General features: G+C 37.3%; 1 protein-coding gene across 1 annotated transcript in view; it reads left to right on the top strand.

Annotated features, from left to right (window-relative positions):
- MRC1 (mannose receptor C-type 1) overlaps window positions 1-24,306 on the top strand; it is a 101,076-nt gene extending 76,770 nt beyond the window's left edge. Inside the window, exons 22-30 of the mRNA XM_059184018.1 lie at window positions 915-1,081; window positions 4,416-4,518; window positions 7,756-7,988; window positions 10,105-10,270; window positions 11,120-11,269; window positions 20,311-20,424; window positions 20,953-21,117; window positions 22,224-22,265; window positions 23,375-24,306. Of these exons, the coding sequence (XP_059040001.1) occupies window positions 915-1,081; window positions 4,416-4,518; window positions 7,756-7,988; window positions 10,105-10,270; window positions 11,120-11,269; window positions 20,311-20,424; window positions 20,953-21,117; window positions 22,224-22,265; window positions 23,375-23,625 (1,391 nt within the window). The 3' untranslated portion in view covers window positions 23,626-24,306. The remainder of the gene's footprint in view (window positions 1-914; window positions 1,082-4,415; window positions 4,519-7,755; window positions 7,989-10,104; window positions 10,271-11,119; window positions 11,270-20,310; window positions 20,425-20,952; window positions 21,118-22,223; window positions 22,266-23,374) is intronic.
- The last annotated feature ends 2,970 nt before the right edge of the window (window positions 24,307-27,276 follow it).

Below are 27,276 nucleotides of genomic sequence, written 5' to 3'. Positions count from 1 at the left end.
TGGTTCCTGGCCCGAGAGGCTGCCAGCCATGGGGGTGGCTGGGGGGGTGTGGGACACATGCTCACGGGCAAACACACACGGGATGGGGCATGTGTTCGTTGAAGCCTTTTACAGCTTCTGGGCATTTGCCACCCTCCTTTCGGCCACAGAACAGGCAAGGAAGCAAAAGGCCACCCTAGCTCTACATTTGCTGCATTTTTCTAGATCTTCTCTCGTAACGATGCGAGTGATCCCCGCCCCCCCCCCCCCCCCCCGCCACATACACACCCCCGGGTTCGAGCACATGGGGTGGATGCTGCCGGCCCCTTAGGGGTTGCTGCCAAAGAAAGTTCTAATCGGGTAGCTCTTTTGGTTTGGAAATCCAGTGTAGTGACAACTTGACAGCCTCAAGCATCTTGTTGGGACAAGTAGGTTTCATTTTTAGACGTTTTCTGGGTTAAGAGCCCTGTTTGCCTCCCTAGGGTTATCTTATCTAAAGAATCAGGAAACCTGCTAACTCCTAGGATGAGTGTGTGTGCGTTAGAAACACTAGCGCTTCCTGTAGGCGGGCAGGCAGCCCCAGCCCAGATTGCGGGGAAGGGGATATGACATGGCACTCCCGGGGCCAGGGATGGACTCAGCCACCCTTGTCCCAGTTCCCCACTGCCCCTGGGCACGGCCCAGCCTGTCCAGCTATCTGCAGTGGCCCAGATAAAACCTAGACTTTGATTATATGAAACTTTCCAAAGTACAAACTGAAGTGATAAGGTGAATGTAAGGTTAGAATGTGTTTATTTTCATGGTAAGTGGTTTTAAACAGTAATAAAGACCTTAATCACATACTCAGTATTTTAAACTTACATATTTTGAATATTTTCTGTATTTTGAGTATTTTTCCCCAAAGGTTAAAATTATCTTGTGGAACTTTCTTTCAGCATTTCTTACCTATCATATGAAGGACTCCACGTTTAATGCCTGGACTGGGCTGAATGATGTGAATTCAGAGCACACGTTCCTTTGGACAGATGGGCGAGGAGTTCATTATACGAACTGGGGGAAAGGTTATCCTGGAGGAAGACGGAGCAGTCTTTCCTATGAAGATGTAAATATCAGTTTCAGGTCCCCTCTCTGCGTACGGTCAGCCTGCTTAAGGGCAGCAGATTGTTGATTCATCTGTGAAACATCTACCAGGGTTCTTGATCTGGTTCATTCTTGCAGATCTTAAGTGTTTCAGACTCAGCCCGCCTTGAGGGAAAGGGTATAAATTCAATTACAAACTCTTCAGCTTGTGGCGTAGGTGGTGGCGGTCTCAAGGGATGGGAAAACCAGCTCCATTCTGGATCTGTGTTTCGGTCAGGATGTATACTTGAGCCCAGAGTTGCCAATTTTATTTGTATCAGCTGCCTCGAAACTCTTGAAGCTTGTAGTATTAACGCAACTATGACTCCTTCTAAAGGTAGAAGTTATCTGCCATTCATAGAGGATTTACCATGTGCCAAACACTGCTAGCTGCTCTCACATGTTAACCTAAGAGACAGAGGGGTGTTTATTTTCATACTTTTTAAAAAATTTATTTATTTATTTGACAGAGAGAGAGATCACAAGTAGGCAGAGAGGCAGGCAGAGAGAGAGGAGGAAGCAGGCTCCTTGCTGAGCAGAGAACCTGATGCGGGGCTCGATCCCAGGACCCTGAGATCATGACCTGAGCCAAAGGCAGAAGTTTAACCCACTGAGTCACCCAGGTGCCCGTATTTTCATACTTTTAATCTGGCATCATTGAACAGTTAACGGGTCTATGTTAAACACCACGTTAGGTTTTGAGAAAACCATGAAGAAACAGCAGCTTCTGTTCTGACATTAAAGAAGCCTATGCTTATGTTAGACCGCAAGTCTGATACAGGAAAGAAGAGAGTACGAAGTGTGAGTGTGTGTTAACAGGCTCAGTTATAGAGCCCTGTAGTAGGCAGGAGGAAAGAAGCTTACTGTAGGATAGAGTGATCTAGTCAGTCAGTACTCACTTAGGGAGGCTCTCGTTTGATGAAGAGAAGGAATATGAGAGGGGAAAAAATCAGCTCTGGGTCTTTTCCTCAAGAGGTTTAAAACAATGATCTGGGAAGTTGGGTATGTGGGGCACCTGGATGGCTCAGTGGGTTAAAGCCTCTGCCTTTGGCTCAGGTCATGATCTCAGGGTCCTGGGATTGAGCCCTGCATCGGGCACTCGGCTCAGCAGGGAGCCCGCTTTCCTCTCTCTTTCTCTCTCTCTCTGCTTGCCTCTCTGCCTACTTGTGATCTCTCTCTGTCAAGTGAATAAATAAATCTTCACCCAAAAAAAAAAAAAAAAAAAAAAGCAGCAGGTAGGTCTGGGTAGGAGTAAATGACTTGGGTTGTAGTAGGGCTTTTATACAGAAAAGGAGTAGAAGTAAACTTGGAAAGGTTGACAGCAGAATTTAGAGAAATGTAGTTGTTCCAGGAGTGAGTTTGGACTTTGTCAGATGGGCAGTGAGAAAAGGTTAGAGCAGAAAAATGATCTGATCAAAATGGTACCTTTATGATAGTTAATTGGCTGAGCTCTGTGTAGGGTAGATACATTTAGATGATGGGTCAATGATTTTCTATCGAGAAATTCTTTGAATCTTCATAACATTCATGAGGGCTAGAAACTTACTGAAGAAGTTAAAGTAGAATGGAGTGAGGTGAGGTTTGCTTAGAAAAATTTGTGTGAGGGGTGAATTTCGTGTAAAGCAAAAAGAAAAAAAAATTATTGTTGCCCAAGTTTGTTTTGTTTTGTTTTGAGAACATAAAGACAAGCAGAAACAATGGAAGCAAAAATCTACAATCTCACCACCCAGGGGAAAAAACAGTTAATTATTTGTTGAATTTATTTTTAGACTTTTTCTTAGTGCATGAAAAAATAAAGTTTATTTCGCAAAAATGGAATCAAAACACACATACTGTGTCATTACAATTTCAGGACTTGAAAAGTGACAAGGATTCACTACACTGTGATAAAGAGAGTGTGAGAGAACTCTTTGTACAGGTTCTGTGGTGGGAACATGCTTGCTCTGTACAGGTTTTCTGGAGCAGAGCATGGGCTGGAAGCCAGCGTAAGATAAGATAAGAACATAAGAAGATAAGAATGGCCAAGAGGGAAGATGGGAAGGAACAGAGCATCTAAATGTGGGCCTGGGAGTTCCTAGGAGTTGAAGTTCACGGGATAACAAGGCTGGGGGCAGCTAGAGCAGCACAAGCTGTGGATCAGGGAATAGGGGGTAAAGTTAAGGACTGGGGCTCTTCCTATCTTTCTCCTCTGCACTGGCATGCTGGCCTAGGTCTTCACTGCCGCATGGGAGAGAAGTTTCAGTCGTCCTGTCTGTTCAAGATAATACCCAATCTTTCCTTCCTTTGTGGCTCTTTACCAAAAAAGAAACCCTTCCTGGGGAGCACTCCTGCTCACAGTATGCTTTGCATTCCTCATTTGTTGAGGAGCAAGATAGTGCAGTGCTGTCATCTATGCCAGGAGACAGGATGCCTGGGGTTTGTATCCTAACTCTTATTTATTAGCTGAATAACTGTGGGCATGTTAACCTGTGCCTCAATGAACCTGCGCCTCATATCTCTCATCTATGAACTGGGCATACTCCTAGGACCAACCACTAAGGATTTCTGTGAGCTTACAGGAATTAATATGCATCTAGTACTTAGTACAATGTCAGTTATTATAGATGTGAGCTCTAACTGCTAGAGCCTATGGGTAAAGAAATGCAACACATGATAAATCAAAGACTTCATCTGACCCTGGATGAAAACTCTGGCAGGTGCAAGTTTTTCTTTACTTGCTTTGGCTCATAGACTGTCCTCTGGAAGTTTGATATTGCAAACATATCCACAACAAAAAATAGAAAAGTCTTTCCAGCCTGGCATACGTCCATGTACGTTTGCAAATAACATGTGAAACTTTCTAGTTACATACCAGCCATTTGCTCTGAATCCATAATGATAATCATATAAATTAAATTAACAATGAAGAAATATAGATTATACTCATTTCTCTTTAACTGTGGGATACCTGTTTTGGGATTTGAGTCATGAGAATTTATATGGAGAAGATATTGTATTCTCCTAACATTTGATTGCAAAACTTTGATAGAGGTGTATACCATTTATGATAACAAAGTTTCTCAGACCTGTCTCTAAAATAATCCCAATCTATCTGGTTTTTAATTAAAAATAGCAAGAATTCAGTGTGAGAGATTCATTTGGAAAGTGCAAGCAGTTTCCTGGAAAAAAGGATGAATTGAATGTCACTGTACATGAATCAGGATCATCTTTAAATTTGGTGGTTAAGAATGAGGCTTTTTCCTGACTTATTAATGAATTGATTAAAACAATTATTGAGTCACACTACTTTTTATTTTTCTTTCTCCACAAATGTACAGGCTGACTGTGTGGTTATTATTGGAGGGAAGTCGAGGGATGCAGGAAAATGGATGGATGACACGTGTGACAGTAAACGAGGTTACATATGCCAGACCCTTCCAGGTAGGTTCTCCCAAACCTTGCCTGCCCATAGAGAGCTGGGTGGTTTAATATATATATAATATATATATATATATATATATATATTTCAAGGTTTTATTTATTTATTTGATAGAGAGAGATCACAAGTAGGCAAAGAGGCAGGCAGAGAGAGAGAGGAAGCAGGCTCCCTGCTGAGCAGAGAGCCCAATGTGGGGCTCGATCCCAGAATCCTGAGATCATGACCTGAGCCAAAGGCAGAGGCTTAATCCACTGAGCCACCCAGGCGCCCCTTAATATATTTTTAAAAAATGACCTCCTTCTCAATTTTGCTCTAAACCTTAAACTACTCTAAAAACATAAAATTTTGTTTAAAGAATGGCCATTCCCAAGCACAAGAGAAAAGGTGACATTTTCTAGAAACTATTCATGAGTGTAACCCTTCATCCACTACCAAAAAAATTTGTGCAGATTACCCTTGAAGTTGGAACTTTTTCTAACTTCATAAAAAATGTAGGATATTCGCCTACCTGTTCCTTTTTAACAATGTCACAGTAAGAATACTTCGGTTCTGCTTGCCTAATTTGAGAACCATTGGCACAGAACATCATATATGCCCCATCATTCTATATACTCTGCCTTTAAAAATGTAGATGTCTTTTTTTTTTTAATGATTTTAAGAGTGTACCCAGTGTGGGGCTCAAACTCAAAACCCCAAGATCAAGAGTTGCATGTTCCACTCACTGAGCCGGCCAGGTACCCCTAAAAATGTAGATACCTGATTTGTGTTTCACTTCGTATCTTAGGAAGCCCTGCGGTTAAACAAAAATAAAACAGAAAATGTGCATATTTGCTTAGAGTCCAGATTATGGTTGCACACACTTTCGTGTCCAGTGAAAGAAGAATACAAATGTCTAGTTACACAAAAAGAGGGCCAGAAATTAAAAGGTGGTTTAGAGGGGAGGGTGCAGGTGGGGGGGTTGCTTTCATTCTGAGAACAGCTCTTTGTGAGTTTGAACTAGAAGGTACTTGTTCTAATACATCAAACTGACTTTCCAACACTCTCCAGGGAATCAGGCAACTACGGTCAACTCATGACCATGAGTGAAAATCGCCTGAGATATTTTCAGATGATTGAAAGGTGCTGCAGAAATTCTAAGCTTTCATTAATTCAAAAGCTGGTCTAGGACCTGTTGCTTTTCCCTCTATGCTCTGTCCTATGGCTGCAGAATTTTAGGCCACCAGAAAAGTACACATGCCATCTGTGCCCATGTTTTGAGGAAAGGAGGGAATATCCTTCCAGGATATCCTTCTAGGAGTGAATGCTGACACACAAGCTTTTTGAAAATTTTTTTCTTATTATTATAAACATAAGTGATAGAATATTTTCCACTAATAAAAGCTTATTAAAAATAAAAAATATTTATCATCATTCACATATGCCTTCATGATTTTATTCATATATATATATTCATGTATGTATGTGAATAAAACCCATTTAAAAAATATGTAACACATGTTCTTTGTTGACATTTTAGAAAATGCAGTAAAGCATAAAGAAGGCGGAAAAATTACCCACAATCCAACCACCTGAAAATAATTTCTCAACAGTTTAGTTTTTTCTTAGTCATTTTATGAATGTCTTAATAAACAAATTGGGCAGATTTCCTAATTGCCTATAGCCTATAGCCTTCCGTGAAACTTTTTAAAGCTTTACTTGAAGTCTCATTTGGCAGTTTTAGTGGTCCCCACATTCTCCACGGGTATTAAGACAAATCCAGACCTCCACAAGTTGGGAAATGATAAGATCATTCAGTCTCTATAGGCTGTATGTACCACGTGAAGGGTGCTGGTCGGAGTCTCTTGGTTTACTGATATTCTTCTACCAACACAAGGTGGCAGCAACAGCAGAAGAAAGGGGAAGCTGCCTTGGCCGAAATGAAGTCATTACCATACTAGGCATAATCAAAAGCACTTTTGGCATTTGGATAGCGACAGAACAAGGCAGATGGTAGATTAGGTCGGTGTTATAGTGGAACACGCCTGAGAATTAGCCAAGACAAAATTGGTAGGCAAGGACATCTAGAACCCTAAAATAGGAATTGGCAATTTTTTTTCTGTAGAGAGACACACTGTAAATATTTTAGGCAACAAATATACATTCTCTGTTGCAACTCCTCAGCTCTGACATGATGCTAGGCAGTCACAGACAACATGTAAACAAGTGAATGTGGCTGGGTTCCAATAAAACTTTATTTATGGACACAAATTTGAATTTCATACGATGTTTACATGTCACAAAATATTATTTTTATTTAATTGTTGTTATTTTTGTCAGCCATTTAAAAGCCATTCTTGGCTCACTGGCTACAAAAACAAACAGGCCAGATTTCACCCTCTGGCTGTCATTTGCTAACCTCTCACTTTAGGGCATCCATTAAGGGACACAGAAAGAAACCCTTGTTGGGGTGTTGACAGTAATGGGCACAAAGGATGGGTGGGCCTTAAACAGCCATTAGAGATGCATACTGGAAGACTGAGGGGAAAAGTTCAGAAAGCCAAAGTGACTCTGTTTTAGGCTCTACTCCCTGAGTCGGTTTGGTCAAGATATGGGAGCCCTGGATGAAGGGTGTAAGCAATCATCAGTAGGAGAAGAGGCTGATCCCGGGATAAGGGTTAAATGACCCAGGACTGGTGTCTGGCTTCATGCCAAAACTTAAAGCCGGCTCTGGAAGGTCCATTACTAACAGGTAGAGTCAAATAGATACAAATAGATGCAAATTCATGGAGAGGGTACAGCGGACAGAGGAGAGGGAGGAAGCTCTGTTGGTGCCCTTGAAATATGACCAAGATGGTAAAACAAAGATTAGTAACGACAGGATGGTAGATATTCTTTAATCGATGGAATTAAACTGTGTCATTTCTTTCATTCAGATACTAGATCTCATTGAATTTGCAAGCCTTTGGGTTATTTTTCTTTTTCTTTTTTTAATTTAGAAACTTGATTACATATCTATATTAATGGTCTAAATACAGTTTGGAAATTATTTCATTCAATCAGCCGTACTGATTAAAAACCAGAGCTTTGTTTTTTGGTGTGAAATGACTCATAAAAATATTTTTAACACTTGATGGTTTAGATTTATGCTATCCTGATTATCTTTATAATGTATGAGATATGGTAATAGATGACATGACCATTAACCCCTCAAAGAAATGGTTATTGATAATGCTAATGAAAAATGAATCTTTTTGTTCTAGCCTTTTCCCTGCCTAATCCTCCAACAACAATTCCAACAGATGGCTTTGTTAAATATGGTGAAAGTAACTATTCACTCATGAAATTAAAGTTAGAGTGGCATGAAGCGGAGAAGTATTGCAAGCTTCACAGTTCCCTTATTGCTAGCATTCTAGATCCCTATAGTAATGCATTTGCATGGATGCAAATGCAAAAATTTAATGAACCTGTGTGGATCGCCCTGAACAGTAACTTGGTAAGATGCTGGGAACATGTGGGGACTTGATGTGATTGGTTAATTGTGATTAAATACGATTCTCTTTCTGTTCATTCTGTTGGGTATTTGTTACATGCAAGACACTGCCGGGCAATGTGAAAGATGTGAACGTGAACTAGACCCAATCTTGCAAGGACCCCGGTGCCTTCAAGGATCTGGCAAGCTGGTGATCTCTGTCAGAAATCAAACAAAGATTTATATAGCTTATATTAACTATAAAATTGCTTTTGAATATTAAAAGTAGATTCTGCATCTAAGCATTTTTATTTATTAACTTACTCCTCTCTGGTGTCCCAATTACAACTATGCCATTGGAATTAAGGAAGCAGATCGGGGGCATGGTTCCTGGATCATGAGGCACTTTTTCTTTGTTGAGGCAAGCCCTAGAGTTATTGGCTCTAAAGTTGTGCGAAGAATTTCACTGCAGTCAATTCTCTGTGTGGCATAAAAGAAAAAGGCAGGTTGGTGGAGCATTGGAGTGGTGGGCGGAGGCAGTGGGCACGGAAAGAAGAGTGGTGATGAAGTTGCCAAAATATCCCTATAATGAGCCTTCTCTGATGCCCTGTGAGCCATCTGTCCTCCATCTATTTAGCTAGCCAGCCGGCAGAGTTCCTAATAGAATAGCGATGACTAGCTATTAGCAAGTAACTAAGGGACAAGATCGAAAATGTCCAAGAGAGTTGTATAAAAGCACTAATAAGAGGAGACAAAAGGTATGGGTTGAGTGAGGGTAGAAGGTCAAGACGGCTTCTCAGAGAAAGTGGGCTTTGTAGATGTGGTCTGGGATGGCTGGATATAAAGAAAGAGTACCACGAAGAGACAAAAAGGCAGAAGGAGCTAGAACTGGGAAGCAGGTTGGTGTCAGATTTGAGAGAGCTTCTAATTCTGTGCTACAGGGATAAAAAGGTGCACTTCATGGGCAGAGTAATTCTTGAGTAGGGAAGTGAACATTTAAAAGAAAGTGGTTCCATAATGATTTCTGTGATGAAACTTAGGCAAGACATTTTTGTGTCTATGTTGACTTTTCTTGATAGTTCATTTTCTCTTATGGACTCATTTTCTTCTTATAGACATGGTCACAGATCTCTCATGAGTTTAAAACAGGCTTGTATTTATTTTTAGAAAGATTAAGTAGATTTTCCACTCTCCGAACCTTTATAATTAAAACAGTAGTATTATCTTCCTTATGTCTGTGGAATTAATGACTATGTAAGTATTATGTGATTAAATGTGATAGAATACTACAAAATCCCAACTTGGAATAACACATGCTTTTGATTTTGTCATTAAATCTTTGGTAATTGGCTTGGTAAATGAAATAATGTGGTTAAAATGGGAGTTATTTGAATCATTTCAAAATTCATTTATCTCATTAATACTATATATCTTATTTTTAGGCATTACTTATAAAATCTCTCAGGCTGTTAAGAGGATATTATTGATTAGTAATATTTTTGATGTTATTAATTAATTTATATGTGATCATAAATTTATTCTACAAAATTTAATAAAAAAGTAAATGTACAAACTGAATAAAACAATCAACTGTGTAAAAATACTCTCATTATTTGCTGGAAGACCACCTTACTGGAAAGCAAGACACCTAGGTTCCTCTGTTACTTATCCATCTGATCTCACCTGTCATTTGTCATGTATACTTTTTCAAAAGCTAACCAATGAGAAGATCAGAAGAGATAAGTGTTTCTCTCCAACACCTATCAGTGAAAATCACTTAACTTTCATTATCATTTCATTGATAATATAATAAACATTTTATTTGTTCCGAAGACAAAATTTGTATTATGCTGAAAACCTGTGAAGAAAGAGTTTCATAGAATAAGATGTAGGTGAAGTCTGTGTTTTTCAAATTAGTTTCCAAGGGTATAGTTAAGGGGAACTCTGAGAGTCTCTCTAAAAGAAAAGTGACATTTACTGAATTTAAGTTGGTAGAACTTATTTAGACAATGTACTTTTTGTTCCCAAATGTTGGAGACTGTCAAATCGTAGTCTCAAATATACTGCTCCTCACTGGGTCTTTTTGGTGTTTTCAAAATGAGGCGAGACTCTCTGTTAATGGTGGTTTTTCTTCTTGCAGACCAATAATGAGTATGCTTGGACTGACAAATGGAAGATGAGGTTCACTAACTGGGCTGCTGATGAGCCCAGACTGAAATCAGCATGCGTTTATCTGGATTCTGATGGCTACTGGAAGACCGCATCTTGCAATGAAAGTTTTTATTTTCTCTGCAAAAGATCAGATGGTAATTGAATACACAAAAACAATCAAGGGGTTTGGCATTTTCTCAATAAGCTAATACCTACTGCTATTGATATTATTAAACAGTAACATGTTTTGGAGAATTAAGAATAAGATAATAAAACCTGTCCCTTCACCTAACAAAAAGACTGATTTGGGAATAAACAAATATATAGAGATCTGAATAATAGAGAAAATTTTCTTCAGTGCTAGAGTTTATTTGCATTTTTTCGATTTTTGAATTTTTATTATTGAGATTATCCTCTGCATCTATGATGTCAGATTTGTCAGGAAATTATGATTACCTTTTATATCAACAGCATATCTGTATCAGAGTAATTTTTATCAGGGTGCATGTAGATTAATCAGAGTCAGTGAGATTATGGTTTTAGCTTTCGTAGAATACAGTCCTAGAAGTGGACAAGGATACATTCCTAGAGTTTTAACTGTCCCATTTCATTATATCAGAGACATGAGTCATAGCTAACAAGTGTTACTAGGCGTTAGGATTCCAGAAAAGAGTGACTTAAAGGGGGACTTTCTCAGCAAATTATTTTTAGGTGACCTTTTTTTTAAGGAACTAAACATCTTTGTAAGTGTTTATAAATCTGCCTTCTTCAGGATGACTGTGATTGATTTCTACGCTATTGGAATACAGTCTATTGAAATATATTTAAAATGAAACCAAAAAGATAAAGTAAAAAGGACACCCAATAACAAAAACGTCAGATCCAAATAATTACCATTAGGACTTCATAAAAATAATCGTCAATAAAATTTTCCTTAGCTGCTACTCTATCACACTACAGAAACTTTAGATTTTATTTTATTTGAACTGTCTTTTTATTAACAGAAATCCCTGCCACTGAGCCCCCACAGCTACCCGGCAGATGCCCAGAGTCAGAACACACGGCATGGATTCCTTTCCACGGTCACTGCTACTATATCGAATCTTCGTACACAAGAAACTGGGGTCAAGCTTCTCTGGAATGCCTCCGAATGGGTAAGTGCCACATTGATGTCAGAAAATGCCATCATCCTCTATTCTGGACTACTGTCATACAAATAACACTGCACTTTAAATCATATGGAATGTGAAGATACCTGTTTATTTTTCTCCATAATTTGTACCATAACAAAATGCTCAACATCAACCCCCCCAATGTAATTCACAACACTATAGCCTCAATGTTTTAAAGAAATACAGTAGAAAGTAATCATTTGCCGAACAAGTCTTTCTTATTTTCTGCCCTAATATTCTAAATTGTTTGGATGGTCATTATCAGTTGTCCAAAGTATTATGTTCACCTCTTCTCCCAAAAGCTCAAGTTCCCACAGTGCCCAGGCGCCATTTTGCTTTACTGTGAATAGAAAAGCATGTAGCCTGTGTTATCTCATGTGTGAAGAAAAACAAGAAAAAACTCAAATAGACCTGACATAAATGGATAATTTTCCTCTCAAAATAAAAATGTTAAATTAAGTTAATTTATCAGGGTGCATTTAAAAATGCCACTAAATTAAATTCTACTTTAAAAATTACTGAATTGTTCTTATACTAAATTTTGATTATCTTCTAAGTCAGTGTTCTTTATCCAACAGCGATATATATATGAGAGCTGTATTCTCATTTCCTTCAAATTCATTGAAAAGTTGACCTTGAGTTTTGACCTTTTCTTTTTACTTTTAGGCTTTTTTCCCCCTTCAGTTCCATTGAGGTATAATCAAGAAATGAAATTATAAGACATTTAAAGTATACAATGTGGTGGCTTGACACAGGTGTACATTGTGAAGGGATTCTCACCGTCAAGTTAATTAATACATCATATCACTTATCACATATTTACCTTTTTTTTCTTTTCTGGTTGGAACACTTAAATTCTACTCTCTTGGTAAATCTCAATTTTTTTACAGTACAGCATTATCAGCTATAGTCACCATGTCATCCATTCAATTCCATATGCACATGCCCACATACACACACACACACACACACAATATTTTCTTTATGCAGTCATCTGTTGATGGACACGTAGGTTGTTTTTGTACCTTGACTGTTGTGAATAATGTTGCAGGGAACATGGGAGTGGAAAGCTACCTTTGAGAAGTGATTTCGTCGCCTTCGCATATATAGATACCCAGAAGTGGGACTGCTGGATCATATGACAGTTCTGTCTTTGATTTCTGTAGAACCCCCCATCCTGTTTTCCATAAGGGCTATATCAGTTTGCATTCCCACCAACAGTGTACAGGGGATCTCTTCTCTACATCCTTGTTATATTTATCTCGTCTTTTTGATAATATCCAGTCTAACAGATGTGAGGTGATACCTCATCTCATTGTGGTTTTGATTTGTATTTCCTTGTTGATTAGAGACATTGAGAATTTTTCCTTGTACTTGTTAGCCATTTTTGAATCTTCTTTGGGGAAAAAAAATTCTATTCAGGTCTATTTGTCTATCTTTTAATTGAGTCTTTTTTTTTTTTTTTTTTTGCTATAGAATTGTGTAAGTTCTTTGTACATTTTAGATCTTAAACTTCTATTAGGATATGCAGTTTGAAAATATTTTATCCCCTTCCATAGGTTGCCTTTTCAATTTGTTGATGGTTTCCTTGGCTGTGCAGAAGCTTTTTAGTTTGTGGTAATCCCATTTGTTTATTTTTGTTCTTGTTGCTTTTGCTTTTGGTGTTCAAATACTATACACACACACGTATATATGTATATATGTGTACGTGTGTGTGTGTGTGTGTGTATATAGTCATTGTTCTTGGGGAGATAGATAGATAGATAGATACCTAAAACAGGTAGCTTGCCACCTGTTTTCTTCTTTTTGCTCCTCTGGGTGTATTTGGTTGGCTCTTCTTGGAGACTATCATTTCTTGCTTCCACTTTACCCATCTGCTGTTGAATCCCACTCTGTACGTTTCTGTTCCATTATTCTTTAGCCCTGCGATTTCTGTTTGGTACTTGTTGATTCTTTCTCTCTCTCTCTCTGTTGAAATTTTCACTTTGTTTATCACTTTTTTAACCTCAGTGAGCATCTTCATAATTGTTGCCTTGAACTCTGTCAGGTAAATCAGTCACCACTGTTTCATTAAGATCCGTTCGGAGATTTATCTTGTTCTTTTGTTTGGAACATATTTCTCCTTTTCTTCATTTTCCTTGATTCTCTGTGTTGGTTGCTGCACATTTGATAAAACAAATACCTCTTCCAGTTTTGAAAGCCCGGTGTCATGTAGGAGATGAACCTCATCAATCAACCCAACCCAACCTCCTGTTTGTCCCTTAACCCTTTGTGATGGTCTAAGCTGCCATCTTTGTTTTTAGTGGCTCCCAGTAGTTGAGGGTGTGCAAGGAACCTGTGATGTCCCAAAGGAGAAAATCACAGTCAGCACATAAATGCAGGCTGATCAGAAGCCAGATTCTCAAGTGGCAGCTAGGAAAATATGTAAGCCAGGTGTGTACACATGCTCCTTCCCGAGAAATATTGGTGACCTGCTTTTGTCATTGTGGCAAATCAGAGAAAAAAGGTGGTGGAATTACCCCCCCCAGATACCCCAGACTTCATGGAAGATCACACATTGCCCCTAGATGCATGCAAATTAGCAGCTGGACCACATGCAGTGGGTTGTAAAATACACAGTCAGTCCCTCTCCAAGAAAAGGCTGGAAAATGGGCATTTTTGCTGTTTCCTCTTAGCTGAGTCCTGAGTGTGGGGGTGGGGACCATTTAAGAACTGTTTCTTTGTTTTTCTGTCATCCTGTGGGTCTTATGGCTGCAAACCCCACTGGTTTTCAAAGTGAGATAGTTTGGTGGCCTGTCCCTTAGGGGGAAGCTTTAAAACTTGGAGTGCTAGAGGTGTGGTCCAAACCCTTCTCTCCTCAGGGGAAAGCTGGGAGTTGGCTACTCCTGATTATGTGGTGCTCTACTGGAGATAGGCTTTATAGAGTATGTCTCAGCCTTTCCTACTCCTTTAGATGTAGAGATACTCTCAGTTACCCCATATGTCAGAGTAACTCAGCTTGTTTCTGGATTTCTCTGAGGTAGTTGCTCCATGTGTAACTAACTGTTCATTAGTGTGCCTTTGAAGGAAGACATTTCAGGAACCTCCTATTTTGTCATCTTAATCCCTTGCTGTAAGTTTTGACTTCAAATTCTGAGTCAAGTGAAGTCTCTTTGACTGTTCTTTGTTCATTTGGGGGGGGGCTTTATTGTAGGGTATAAATATCATATATATCATATGTTGGTTTAGTTCCTTTATTTCTTCATTTCTACTATCATATCTATGTAACATCATGTGTGTCTTTAATTGTTATAGATATGTTATATAGAGAGGTATTATAGATATGTTATATATATATATATATATATATATATGACACACAAATACATACATACATACCTGTTATATATATAGAATATATGTATGGGACATACATATTTTGTATGTTACATATATATGTCTATAATTGCTCTATCTTCTTACATATGTATGTTATATATGTGCCTATTATTGTTATATCTTCTTAATGAAATGAAAATTTAATCATTATACATGTCCTTATTTGTGTCTAGCAACAATTTTTGTCTAAAAATTTATTTTGTCCAGTATCAGTATAGCTACTTCAACTTTTTTTAAGTTACTATTTGCATGGTATATCTCTTTCCATGCTCTTACTTTCAATCTTTTTGTGTCTTTGAATCTCAAGTGTGTATTTTGCAGGTGACGTATAATTAGATAATTTTAAAATTTATTTTTATTTTCTTATTTTAATGTTAAATTTATTTTGCCAATATGTTTTTTATTATATCAGTTAATCCATTTATATTTAATATAATTATTGATAGGGTAGGATTTACATCTGCCACTTTACTTATTTGCCATATATCTTGTGTCTTTTGGCTCCTCTATTTCTCCATTTCCACTTTCTTTCATGTTAAATAGATAATCTCTAATGTACCATTTTAATTTCCTTGTTATTAAAAAATGAGTTATAAACAAAAAATAAATGCATAGTCTCTTATTTTCACTTAGGTACCTTTATTAGTGCTTATTATATCTTCATGTGGATTTGAGTTTCTGTCAAGTATATTTTCACTTCAGCCTCAAAAACTCTCTTTAGTATTTCTTGTAGCATATATCTGCTTGTGACAATTTCTGTCCATTTTTGTTTAACTATGAATTTATTTTTTTCCCTCATTTCTGAAGTATAGTGTTGCTGGATAGAAAGTTGTTGATCAACAATCGTTTTCTTTTCCAGCCTTTTGAGTATTTCTTTTCCAGCCTTTTGAGTATCTCATGCACTGCCCTCTGGCTCCCATGGTTTCTGTTGAGAAATCAGTGTTAGTTTTTTTGAGGTTCTCTTGTACATGATGAGTCACTTCTCTCTTTCTGATTTTAAGAATCTCTTTCTTTTGGCAGTTTGTGGTGTGAATTTCCTTTAACTTACTTGGAATTTGGATAAATGTGGAGTTTCCTAGATGTATACATTAATGTTTTTTGTCAAATTTCAGAATTTTTTAAAATTTTATTTTTTAAAAGATTTTATTTATGTATTTGACAAAGAGAGACACAGTGAGAGAGGGAGCACAAGCAGAGGGAGTGGAGAAGGAGCAACAGGCTTCCCACTGAACAGGAAGCCCAATTTGAAGCTTGATCCCAGGACCCTGGGATCATGACCTGAACCAAAGGCAGATGCTTAATGACTGAGCCACCCAGGCACCCCAAATTTCAGAATTTTTGACCATTATTTCTTTAATGGAAAAATGCCATCAGGGGCGCCTGGGTGGCTCAGTGGGTTAAAGCCTCTGCCTTCGGCTCAGGTCTGGATCCCAGGGTCCTGGGATTGAGCCCCACATCTGGCTCTCTGCTCCTCAGAGAGCCTGCTTTCTCCTCTCTCTCTGCCTTGCTTGTGATTTCTGTCTGTCAAATGAATAAATAAAATCTTAAAAAAAAAAAAAAAAAGAAAAATGCCATCAGGAAGGAGGCTGTTTACACTGTTGAGTTCTGAATTAGGATAAATAAAGCCAAACTTTGCAAGTGAGACTTTCCATGGAACTGTCAGATAAAATAATGGAAATTCTTTGAATTGGGACTTTGAAAGAGCTCCAACCCCATTCTGAGTATTCTGGTGGCTTCTAGGCTGCTGGTTTCACTGTGATTTGGGTGCTATTTGTTTTTAAGGTAAACAGAGACTGAGGATAAGACAATGAAATTAGAACAAGTTAAAACACCATGAAGCTCACTCTTTATCCAAGTTTTCAATGCAAGTTTTAACTTGCAATGAATAAGGAGAAACTTTGTTTTCAATTTTAGGTAACATGTTTTCCCATAAATAAAATAAATGATTCTCATTTATCAAAACATGTCCAAAATATTTTGAATTGGTTGTTGTCTTTGAAATATATTAAACAATGAAATATGTAATCATGCAATAAAAACAATCACCAAGGGGATCATCCAGGACTCAGTACCATGTGATGCAGGCATAGAGTTAAGTGTAGGGTTCTGAGATTCAGAATGCCTGGATCATGCCCTCTGCTATCATTGGGATCTTGACAAATTACTTCCCCTCTGTACTTTTGGATCCTTATCTATAAAGTGAGGTAACAGTAGTGCTCATTTAATAAGATAATTGTAAATTTCTAGTGAGATCATACTTGTAATGCACAATGTGAAATATCTGGCATAAAGTGCTTAAAATATATTAGTTGTTATTATTATAAAGCTATAGATTTTTACTCTAAACTCTAATGCTGATACTGAATCAACTCTAATGTAATGAGAGATGTTGATGTCATAGTAATGTAACCAGTCTTTCAGTTTTCCTCTCTCTTTTTACTTTGTACAGTCCTTTACCTAAGAGCAAGATTAATAATTAACCCTGCTGCCTAAAAAAACTAAGTGTTCTTTATCAATACCTTAAATACCAATCTGTTTCCATCTTCAGAGAGGCCTAACCCAAGTCTTTTTTCATATGTTGACTAGAGTAGTCCATCCAAACTGAGCCATCTAGTAATACTCTAAGTTCCTCCCAGTAGATAGGTCTATCTATCCATGATTTGTCTATGTCGTATCGTCATGAACCAAATACGGAGGAATCCATGTATCTGCATGCCATATTCTCAAAGAAGCTCTAGGCTTCCCTCTCTCTCTGTCTCCTCTCTCATTCCTTCTCTTCTTGGAATTATTTTCTATTCATTCCACTTGAAATCCTATGCTTCTCAATATCTTAAATTCTTTTTCTGCATGCTCTCCTTTAGTGGCTCCACCTAAAAACATCTTCTCTCCATTTGACATGTCAGTTACATATCATACCTATTTTCTCTTTGAATCCATCCATCTATCTATGCTATCTCCTGAGCCATAACCTTGTTAAGGCACACTCTATGATGACCTGAATAGACATTTTTCCAAAGAAGACATCCGGATGGCTAACAGACACATGGAAAGATGCTCAACATCACTCATCATTAGGGAGGTAAAAATCAAAGCCACAATGAGATACCATCTCACACCTGTCAGAATGGCTAAAATAAAAAAGAAAAGAAATAACAAGCGTTGGTGAGGATGTAGAGGAAAAGAAACCCTCAAACACTGTTGCTGGGAATGTAAATTGCGGCAGCCACTGTGGAAAAACAGTATGGAAATTCCTCAAAAAATTAAAAATAGAACTATTGTATCATCCCATAATTCCACTATTGAGTATTTACCCAGAGAAAACAAAAACACTACCTCAAAAAGATATATGTACCCCTATGTTTATTGTAACATTATTTATAATAGCCAAGACATGGAAGCAACTTACATGTCCATCATTAGACAAGAAGATAAGGAAAAATGTGTAATATAGGTATATATGAAATGGAATATTACACAGCCATGAAAAGGATGAGATTGTGCTTTCTTTTTTTTTTTTAAAACACAATGGACCTAGAGGGTATTTTGCCAAGTGAAATAAGTCAGACAAATACCATATTATTCCATTCATAAATGGAATCTAAAAAAGGAATAAACAATCAAAAAGCAGAATCAGAACTATAAATACAGAGAACAAACTGATGGTTGCCAGAGGGGAGGGAGGTGGCATGTTGGGCAAAATGGGTGAACATGAGAGAGGGAGAGATACAGGCCTCCAGTTAAGGAATTGGTAAGTAAAGGGAATAAAAGCAGAACATAAGGAATGCAGTGATAATATAATAGTGATATAATTGGACAGAGGGTAACTGTACTTCTGGTGAACACAGTATAATATATCAACTTGTCAAGTCACTAAGTTGTACACCTGAAACTAATGTAATATTGTGTGTCAACTGTAGTCAAATAGAAAAAAACTCACACACAGACACATTGCTACAACCAAACTCCCCTCCAAAGGGGATATTACATAAATACTTAAATATCAGGAGGCAGGGATCAAAGTGAGCCATCTTAGATTCTGTCTACCATGAGAGCTATTGCAGTAATTTGAATGTGAGATACTAGTGGCCATTCTTAAGGTAAAAGTAGTAGAAACATAGAGAAGCAGACAGATGTGACAAATATTTAAACAGTAAAATCAACAGAATTTGGGCGTAGGCACTAGAAAGTGTGGAAGTCGAGAATGATTCTCATGTTTAGGCTTGAGCCAGTGGAAAGATGCTGCCACTGCCATTCACTGATACATAAAGCACTAAGGAGAAATAATATTTCAGGACAAGAATTCTATGAGTTTTGTTTTATACATGTTGAGCTTGCAGTACAGGTGAAACATTACAGCAGAGTTTAAAAAAAAAGAGAGAGAGACATGTCCTATTGGTCTTTGCATGTCTTTCAGCAGCTCGTTTAGTGTCTTATACAAAAGTTATGCTTAAATCAGGGAAATACAAATCAAAACCACAGTGAGATACCATCTCACACCAGTAAGAATGGCTAAAATTAACAAGTCAGGAAATGGCAAATGCTGGTGAGGATGCGGAGAAAGGGGAACCCTCCTACACTGTTGGTAGGAATGCAAGCTGGTGCAACCACTCTGGAAAACAGCATGGAGGTTCCTCAAAAAGTTGAAAATAGAGCTACCCTACAACCCAGCAATTGCACTACTGGGTATTTACCCCAAATATACAAATGTAGTGATCTGAAAGGGCACGTGCACTTGAATGTTTATAGAAGCAATGTCCACAATAGCCAAACTATGAAAAGAGCCTAAATGTCCATCTACAGTTGAATGAATAAAGAAGATATATATACAATGGAATACTATGCAACCAACAAAAGAAATAAAATCTTGCCTCTTGCAACTGACATGGATAGAACGAGAGGGTATTGTGCTGAGTGAAATAAATCAATCAGAGAAAGACAATTATCATATGATCTCTCTGATAATTTCCTTAAATTTCTCTGAGGAAGTTAAGAGACAGGGTGGGGGTTGTGGGGGGTAGGGAAGGTAAAAATGAAACAAGATGGCATCGAGAGGGAGACAAACTGTAAGAGACTCTTAATCTCACAAAATAAACTGAGGGCTGCTGGGAAGTGGGGGTTAGGGAGAGGGTGGCTAGGTTATGGACATTGGGCCTCCCCAACATGCTATAGTGAGTGCTGTGAAATGCATAAGCCTGATGATTCTTGGACCTGTACCCCTGGGGCAAATAATAAATTATATGTTAATAAAAATAACTAAAAAATAAATTATGCTTAAAAAATTTTTTTTAATGAGCATGAGCAGGGGAGGGGCAGAGGGAAAGGGAGAGAGAGAATATTAAGCAGGCTCCACAGTCAGCATAGAGCTCAGTTCAGGGTCTGATCTCATGACCCTGAGATCATGACCTTAGCCCAAATCAAGAATTGGCCACTTAATTGACTGAGCCAGCCAGGCAACCTCCCCTCCAAATCTTACTTTTAGCAGGGAAAGTGAAACTTTGAGAAGATAAATGTCCACTTTTTGACATTCTTCCCCTTAAGTGGAGATGTTGGGGTGATTTTTATTGCTCTATCAATACTGTCATTATAAAAATATTATTAGCTACTTAAATGTCATTCCATCAATGTTGTTTTTTTATACTTTGCAGGCTCCTCCTTGGTTTCCATTGAAAGTGCTGCTGAATCAAGTTTTCTGTCTTATCGAGTAGAGCCACTTCAAAGCAAAACCAATTTTTGGATAGGATTGTTCAGAAATGTTGAAGGTAAATTTGCAGAACAATTATTTAATCACAAACATTTCAAAGTGTTCTGTGCAAAAAAAAGTTTTCTGTTCCAGAAAGTCTTGCCTTAAATAATGATAAATTTGTGAAGAGTTTAGAAATTCAAACTTATACTTCCATTTAAAATAAGAACTGAAATTTTAAATGACTTCATATTATGCTATCTTGAAAGCTGTTGATTTAAAGTGTTTTCTGTAGCTGAATTAGTTTAAGAAGAGTTAAAAAATAATTTCTCTCTTTTGCAGGAAGAAAAAAATAGGGATGCTTAAGTATATATTTTTGTACTAATTAGGAATCAGTTTTCAAATAATGCTAATAAACATAATCTTTTCAGTCTTTTTGCTCTGTAATAATTGGTTATTATAATCTTGCATACTAAAAGTCTGGTTGTCAACAACAGTGATTATAGTATAAAATAATACGTTTAGAAATTTTGCATGAATAAGTGGAATTTATTTTAAGATGGCTGATTTTTAACCTCTGATTTTACTGACTTTATTTGATCATCAGGAAAATGGCTGTGGATAAACAACAATCCAGTCTCCTTTGTGAACTGGAACACAGGAGATCCTTCCGGTGAACGAAATGATTGTGTAGCTTTATCTGCGTCTTCTGGATTTTGGAATAATATTCACTGTTCTTCCTACAAAGGATATATTTGTAAAAGACCAAAAAGTAAGTAAGAATTCTCCTTGCAGTACCTGTGTTCACAGTCCATCCTAGTTTCTTTCAAATATTAAGGGGTCAGGTGTGGGATTATAATGTGGTTACGGATCCTGTTATACAAGCTCTCCCCCATGAAAGCGATAAAACCCCGGTGATCAGTTGTCCATAGCTCTGAGGGACCAAACTCTGTGTGCGAAGCTGACATAATGATTTAGATATATCCATACATTTATGATGGGATCCCCAGACATACAGATATAGAGTTGCAGGTGGTTTGAGGAGTCAGCTTGCAAAGCCTTATGGCATAAAAGGAAAAAGGGATAAAGTTTGCCCTCTCCACCAAACCAGAAGGGATTGGGGTTCTGGAGAGGGATCAGAATTCACTGTGGGATAAATCATGTAAGACCAGTTAAATCTCCTTCTGAGATTAAGCAGCAGATCATGTAAATACAAGAATTGAGGGAATTAATAATGTTCTATGCCCACGATGTAGTACTCTCTAGACTTTAATAATATTTTTATGCCATTCCACTTCACATAATATCCTTCCCGAGAGATAAAATTATTAATTAGATAATAGAATTAAATAAATAAGTTAGGTAAATTAATACTCTACCCCCCAGTAGATTTTATTATTTAGGAATTGTGTTGTTCTTTAGTCTTGTAAAACTTTGTTTTAGACACTTCGGTGGAGTGTTGTAGTTTTATTTTACTTTTCTTTCAAGTGCCTTGTGGTGCCTTAGGCTTCAGTGGACCAATTTCAAAACAGCCTAGAATGCCTTATTTTTGGATGGGTTGGGATCTTTTGAGGGTCAGTACAGTGGGTCAAATGCAACTCAGTGGATTGTATTTTCAGAATTTCATTGTATTCAAACTCTCCCTACAGTTGTAGGATGTTGATACAGGATGGATGGATGGATGGATGGATGGATACATACATAGGTCTTCTAAATTCTAGTTATCTATCCTCTATCATCTATCTCTACATATCATATCCCCATGGACCAAATATGGAGGATTCCATGCATCTGTGAAACAAATAATAGTCACTATCTGCATGCAATTATTCTGGGGTTTTATAAGTATTTAATTAATTTTTTTTATTTCACCAACAGTTGTTGATCCTGAACCTACACATACGTCAGTTACAACAAGAGGTAAGACCACTATGAGATTTTAAGTTCTGTACTCGTAATATATCAATACAGTTTGTTTGTTTTAAAAACCATAATAATACCTTCCTATATCCCCTGTATTCAGTAGAATTGTGACTTACATTAACCTTTGTCAATACGTCATCAGCCTCCCTTGAATGATGCTCTAGGAAAGCAAGCCTGGGAGTCAGGTTGGGGTTTTTACCATAGATACTATCGAAAATATTGCTGTATTACAGAGGTGTCTTGTAGAAACCATAGGAGAGATTCCTCTCCAGAATCCCTGTGGTTTTCTTCTTTTTTTAGAAAGCAATATTTTAAATTTTATTTTTATAGACAACTTGAACCAGGTAACTGATCTTATTTCACCCATTTTGTCAGCAGCTAGAAAAACTCAGAGTGACATTAATGGTTTGCTTGAATCTCCTTATTAGCCTACTTGGCGTTATTTATTAACTAATTATACTCATGAGTTCAGATTCCCTCTACTCTGATTTTCTCTTTTCCTTAGTTTTCTCCTTTGCTTTTTAAAAATCATCATGATGATGATTATCTATTTATCTTCCTATGATGTATTTGTAAGCACCATTAAATTATTTTGAAACAGGTGTACATATTTTAAAACACCGATGTTTAGAGGACACCTAGATGGCTCGGTTGGTTGAGCATCTGACTCCTGGTTTTGGCTCTGATCATGGTCTCATGGGTCCTGGGATTGAGCCCTGTGCAGGGCTCACTGCCCAGTCCAGAGTCTGCTTGAGATTCTCTCTGTCCCTCCCCCTTGTTCTTGCTCACACTCTCACTTTCTCTCTCTCAAATAAATAAATAAATCCTTAAAAAGCAACAACAACAACAAAAAAAAAACCCTGATTAACTAACAAATGGAATATTCCTGCAACTGAATAATAATCTTACACCTAAAACAATCCTCTAGGTCACATGGACTCTGTTTTCATGTCCTGCATTTCTGCCTGACCAATGTCAAGGAATATTTGACATGAAAGGACATTTATGCATTTTAGCTTTTCCAAAAAGAAAGTTGTCTTGTTCTCCATAGCATTCTATCTTTGGCCTCTCTCCATCTTTCTCCTCACGATTTTATTTATTTCTAGCTGACCCAAGGAAGATGGACCCTTCCAAACCGTCTTCTAGCGTGGCAGGAGTCGTGGTCATCGTGGTCCTCCTGATCGTGGCGGGTGCTGGCCTTGCGGCGTATTTCTTTTATAAGAAAAGACGTGTGCCTTTACCTCAAGAAAGCACTTTTGAGAACACTCTCTATTTTAACAGCAGATCAAGTCCAGGAACTAGTGATATGAAAGATCTCATGGGCAACATTGAACAGAATGAACATGCAGGCATCTAGTATCCTAATGGGATTTCGATATATTTGAATTTCATAACATTATAACTAAAATGTTAAGGTCTTTAATGCAATGTGATTGTTTCTTTAAAAATGTGTACTGTTGTGAAATGGACTGTCCTTTTTCTTTGCCTAATTGAAGAAATAATTGCTCCTGTTCCAGTCTGGCAAGGGATTTTCATGAAAGAAGTATAAGGATATGGACTATCACTTGAAAAATAGCTTAGGTGAACACAGAGCACGAGAATGCCCACTTAAAATTTAAGCATCATAGTGTGTAGCCAGGATCAACTGCATGTGGGTTAGAAGAACCCCAAAGACCTAAGCTTCCTGAAATAGATCAAGGAGCTCCCAAAGCAATGTTCGGTAATTAGAAGACCGTTTAAAAATTCAGGTACAGATAACCTCAGGTGGCATGAAAATTTAGTCACTGTTTTCGCTTACCCGTCTTGATTTTTACTTCAGTTACTTAGAATTGTATTTGTACACATGCAGAAAGAATGAGGCAGCTGAGAATCTTGTTTTTTTCTAGCAGGGTTTCCCAGGCTGAATCTTGCAAAGGTGTTCTTTGTCCTGTAATATGTATATCGGGAACACAAAGATGTGAAATAAAAATGTAAATTTGCGTAACTGGATGTACGTAGATAATGTGAAATAAACATCAAAGACAAGGTCTATTTTTAATATATGTGTATTTTGGTGATCTTGGTAAATGTCCATTTTCTTTTAAGTAAGACTTATTTATCTGTTTTACCATATACTTTACTTTGAAAATAAATAATATGATTAGTAGAGGAATTCTTTAAACCCTCCATCTATTTGGGAGAGATGTGTTGCTAAAATAGGTGTAAAATGAATTTTTTTCCCCACAGTGACTTGCATAATTTCCCCAGATCTTCTCCTGTAACACGGGTTCAAGTCAGAATTCAACAAAGGCACTGTTACTGAAAGTTAGGTCTCTAATATCTTTTTCTCACTTTAATAATTAATCATTCCTTTTTGTCTTAAAAAATGTTGCCTTAGATAAAGCTTCCTGGTTCATTGTGTAATACTTGGGAGGTTTCGTATCTCGCACAGCTACCACACTATCAGCTCATCCCGGCCTTTATCAAGACCTGCAATCCCAGGACTGGACTCAGATAGTGTCAAGAGGTCTGGGAACATCCAAAAATTACATGCATAATGCTGTACTATTTGTGTTTGTGCCTGCTCTTTTTTTCTTTTCTGGCAAGAAAATGGCAGATTTTCAGGTAAGTCTGTAATTCAAAAGAGATGAAGAAGCTGAACATGCGGTAGGATGAGGATGGAGTTTCTAACGCCCCAACTTAGATGAGTAGCAGGTGGAAAGAAATAGGAAGTGAGAGGCAGGTAGTTGTAGAAAAGGTTGCTGAGCACAAACAATTCACTTGAAACAGCAGAGGACAAGTTGCTTTTTATTTTCTTGGTAAGAATGAAGCATTTTCCATCTGAAGAAATAGCAACGGGGAACGATGACTGTAGAATCACAGCTGTCTGTAGCGAACTATGCTAAAGGAATGACTTTCCTAATATAATATATATATTAGGATATGTTTTTAGGAATATATGCTATAGATATCATATATACCAATATATACTATACATATATCACATATATACCATATATAGTATCTATTATATATATTATATAGTATATAGAGACATATACTATATATACATAGTATATTACAGATGCTATATATATAGTATATCATATAGATAGATACAGATATATATTATATATATATACGCATAGTATATATATAACTATTATAGATATATAATATATAGATATATAGTGTATATATATACTATATTATATAGACTATATATATATTTAAAAGATTTTATTTATTTGACACAGAGAAAGATCACAGGTGGGCAGAGAGGTCTATATTATATATGAGGCCTATTTTATATATATAATAGTAATTATATATTTTTAAAATATTTTATTTATTTATTTGACACAGAGAGAGAGATTACAAATAGGCAGAGAGGCAGGAAGAGAGAGAGGGGGAAGCAGGCTCCCTGCTGAGCAGAGAGCCTGATGTGGGGCTCGATCCCAGGACCTTGAGATCATGACTTAAGCCGAAGGCAGAGGCTTAACCCACCCAGGTGCCCCTGTAGTATATATACTATATATAATCTATATTATAGTATCTATAATAAATACTGCATAGTATACATAGAGTATGCATAGTATATGTATCCTATATGGAAAGATATATACCACATATAGATACTATCTCTATACATAGTATATAGATATGCTATATATACACTATACTGTATATTATATAATGTATAATAAGTATATATACATATATACTATACATACTAAAATATATTATACATATATATTATATGCAGTATATATTCCTTATATATGTATACACTGTATCGTCTCTGTATATTTCCTTTTCCTAATACATGTATATTTTTTCCCATAAGATACAGGAGAGAGCTAGAAATATAAAATAAGGAGAAATACATAAAAGAGCATGATTTAAAAATTATTTACAAAAGTCATTAAACTCAGAGCCACATATTCACAGAAAACATTTTAAACGTTAAACACGTATTTCAGAATGAAACATCTTGCCTTTCTGACAGACAGTCCACATTTGGCGCAGTGTTGAGTGTTAGATCTGCACTCACATTATCTACTCGAGTATATAATCAAATAGTTAAGTCAGTTGTATCTACACAAATATCCAAACACAGCAGTAAAATATCAGGGATATTTTGGTGGGCAAGAGACAGCTAGGGTGGAGAAGAGCAGTTGTATGCAGTTTGGGTCTTGGTTGCTGGAGGTGAGTTGTTTCATTTCTTTACCAGAAATTCTATCTGGCAGACCCAATGTTTAATTGCTTTCCTCGACCACTTGCTTGCTTTAGGTTTGCATCAGAATCCAGCAGCCGGAAGACTCTTAAGGATATTTTTTTCCCCCAGCTGAGCTCAGACAATGTGAATCATCTGTAACTTGAACTCTAAAACTAGAATTGGTATCTGTAGAGACTGGCAGATTCTGAATTCACTTTTCAGTAGTCGCTAGTGCATCTGGTTGTATGTTTGCCCAGTCGTCCGTCAGGTGTTTCAGGAGCACCCGTCACATGGGCCAGACATGGAAACACCCACTGGAGACTCAAATACGGGTATGGAGCAGTGCGTGTCCACAGTCGTGCACAGCCCAGATCATTTTACAACGATATGGGAGATCCTCTGGTAGAAATAGGCTTAAGATATTTTTTCAACTTGGGGCCCCTGGGCAACTCAGTTGGTTAAGCGTCTGTCTTCAACTCAGGTCATGATCCTGGGACTGAGCCCCACATCAGGGTCTCCACTCCACGGGGAGTCTGCTTCTCCCTCTTTCCCTCTCCCTGCTCATGCACTCGCGCTCTCTCTCTCTCAAGGAAATAAATAAAATCTTAACATTTTTTTCAGCTTTCTTGAGATAGAGTTGACATAAAACTGTGTCAGTTTGAGATGTACAACATAATGATTTGCTATCTGTATGTCTTGCAGCATGATCACCACAGTAAGGGGAGGTAGCACAGCCCTCACTTCATATCGTTACAATTTGAAATATAATTTGTCTTAAGCTTTTAATGGAGCAGTGGTGGATGTAGACAT

This window comes from Mustela lutreola, chromosome 8 (assembly GCF_030435805.1).
Source record: "Mustela lutreola isolate mMusLut2 chromosome 8, mMusLut2.pri, whole genome shotgun sequence".
Taxonomy (NCBI): Eukaryota; Metazoa; Chordata; class Mammalia; order Carnivora; family Mustelidae; genus Mustela; species Mustela lutreola.
This window is presented reverse-complemented; position numbering and strand designations above follow the sequence as displayed.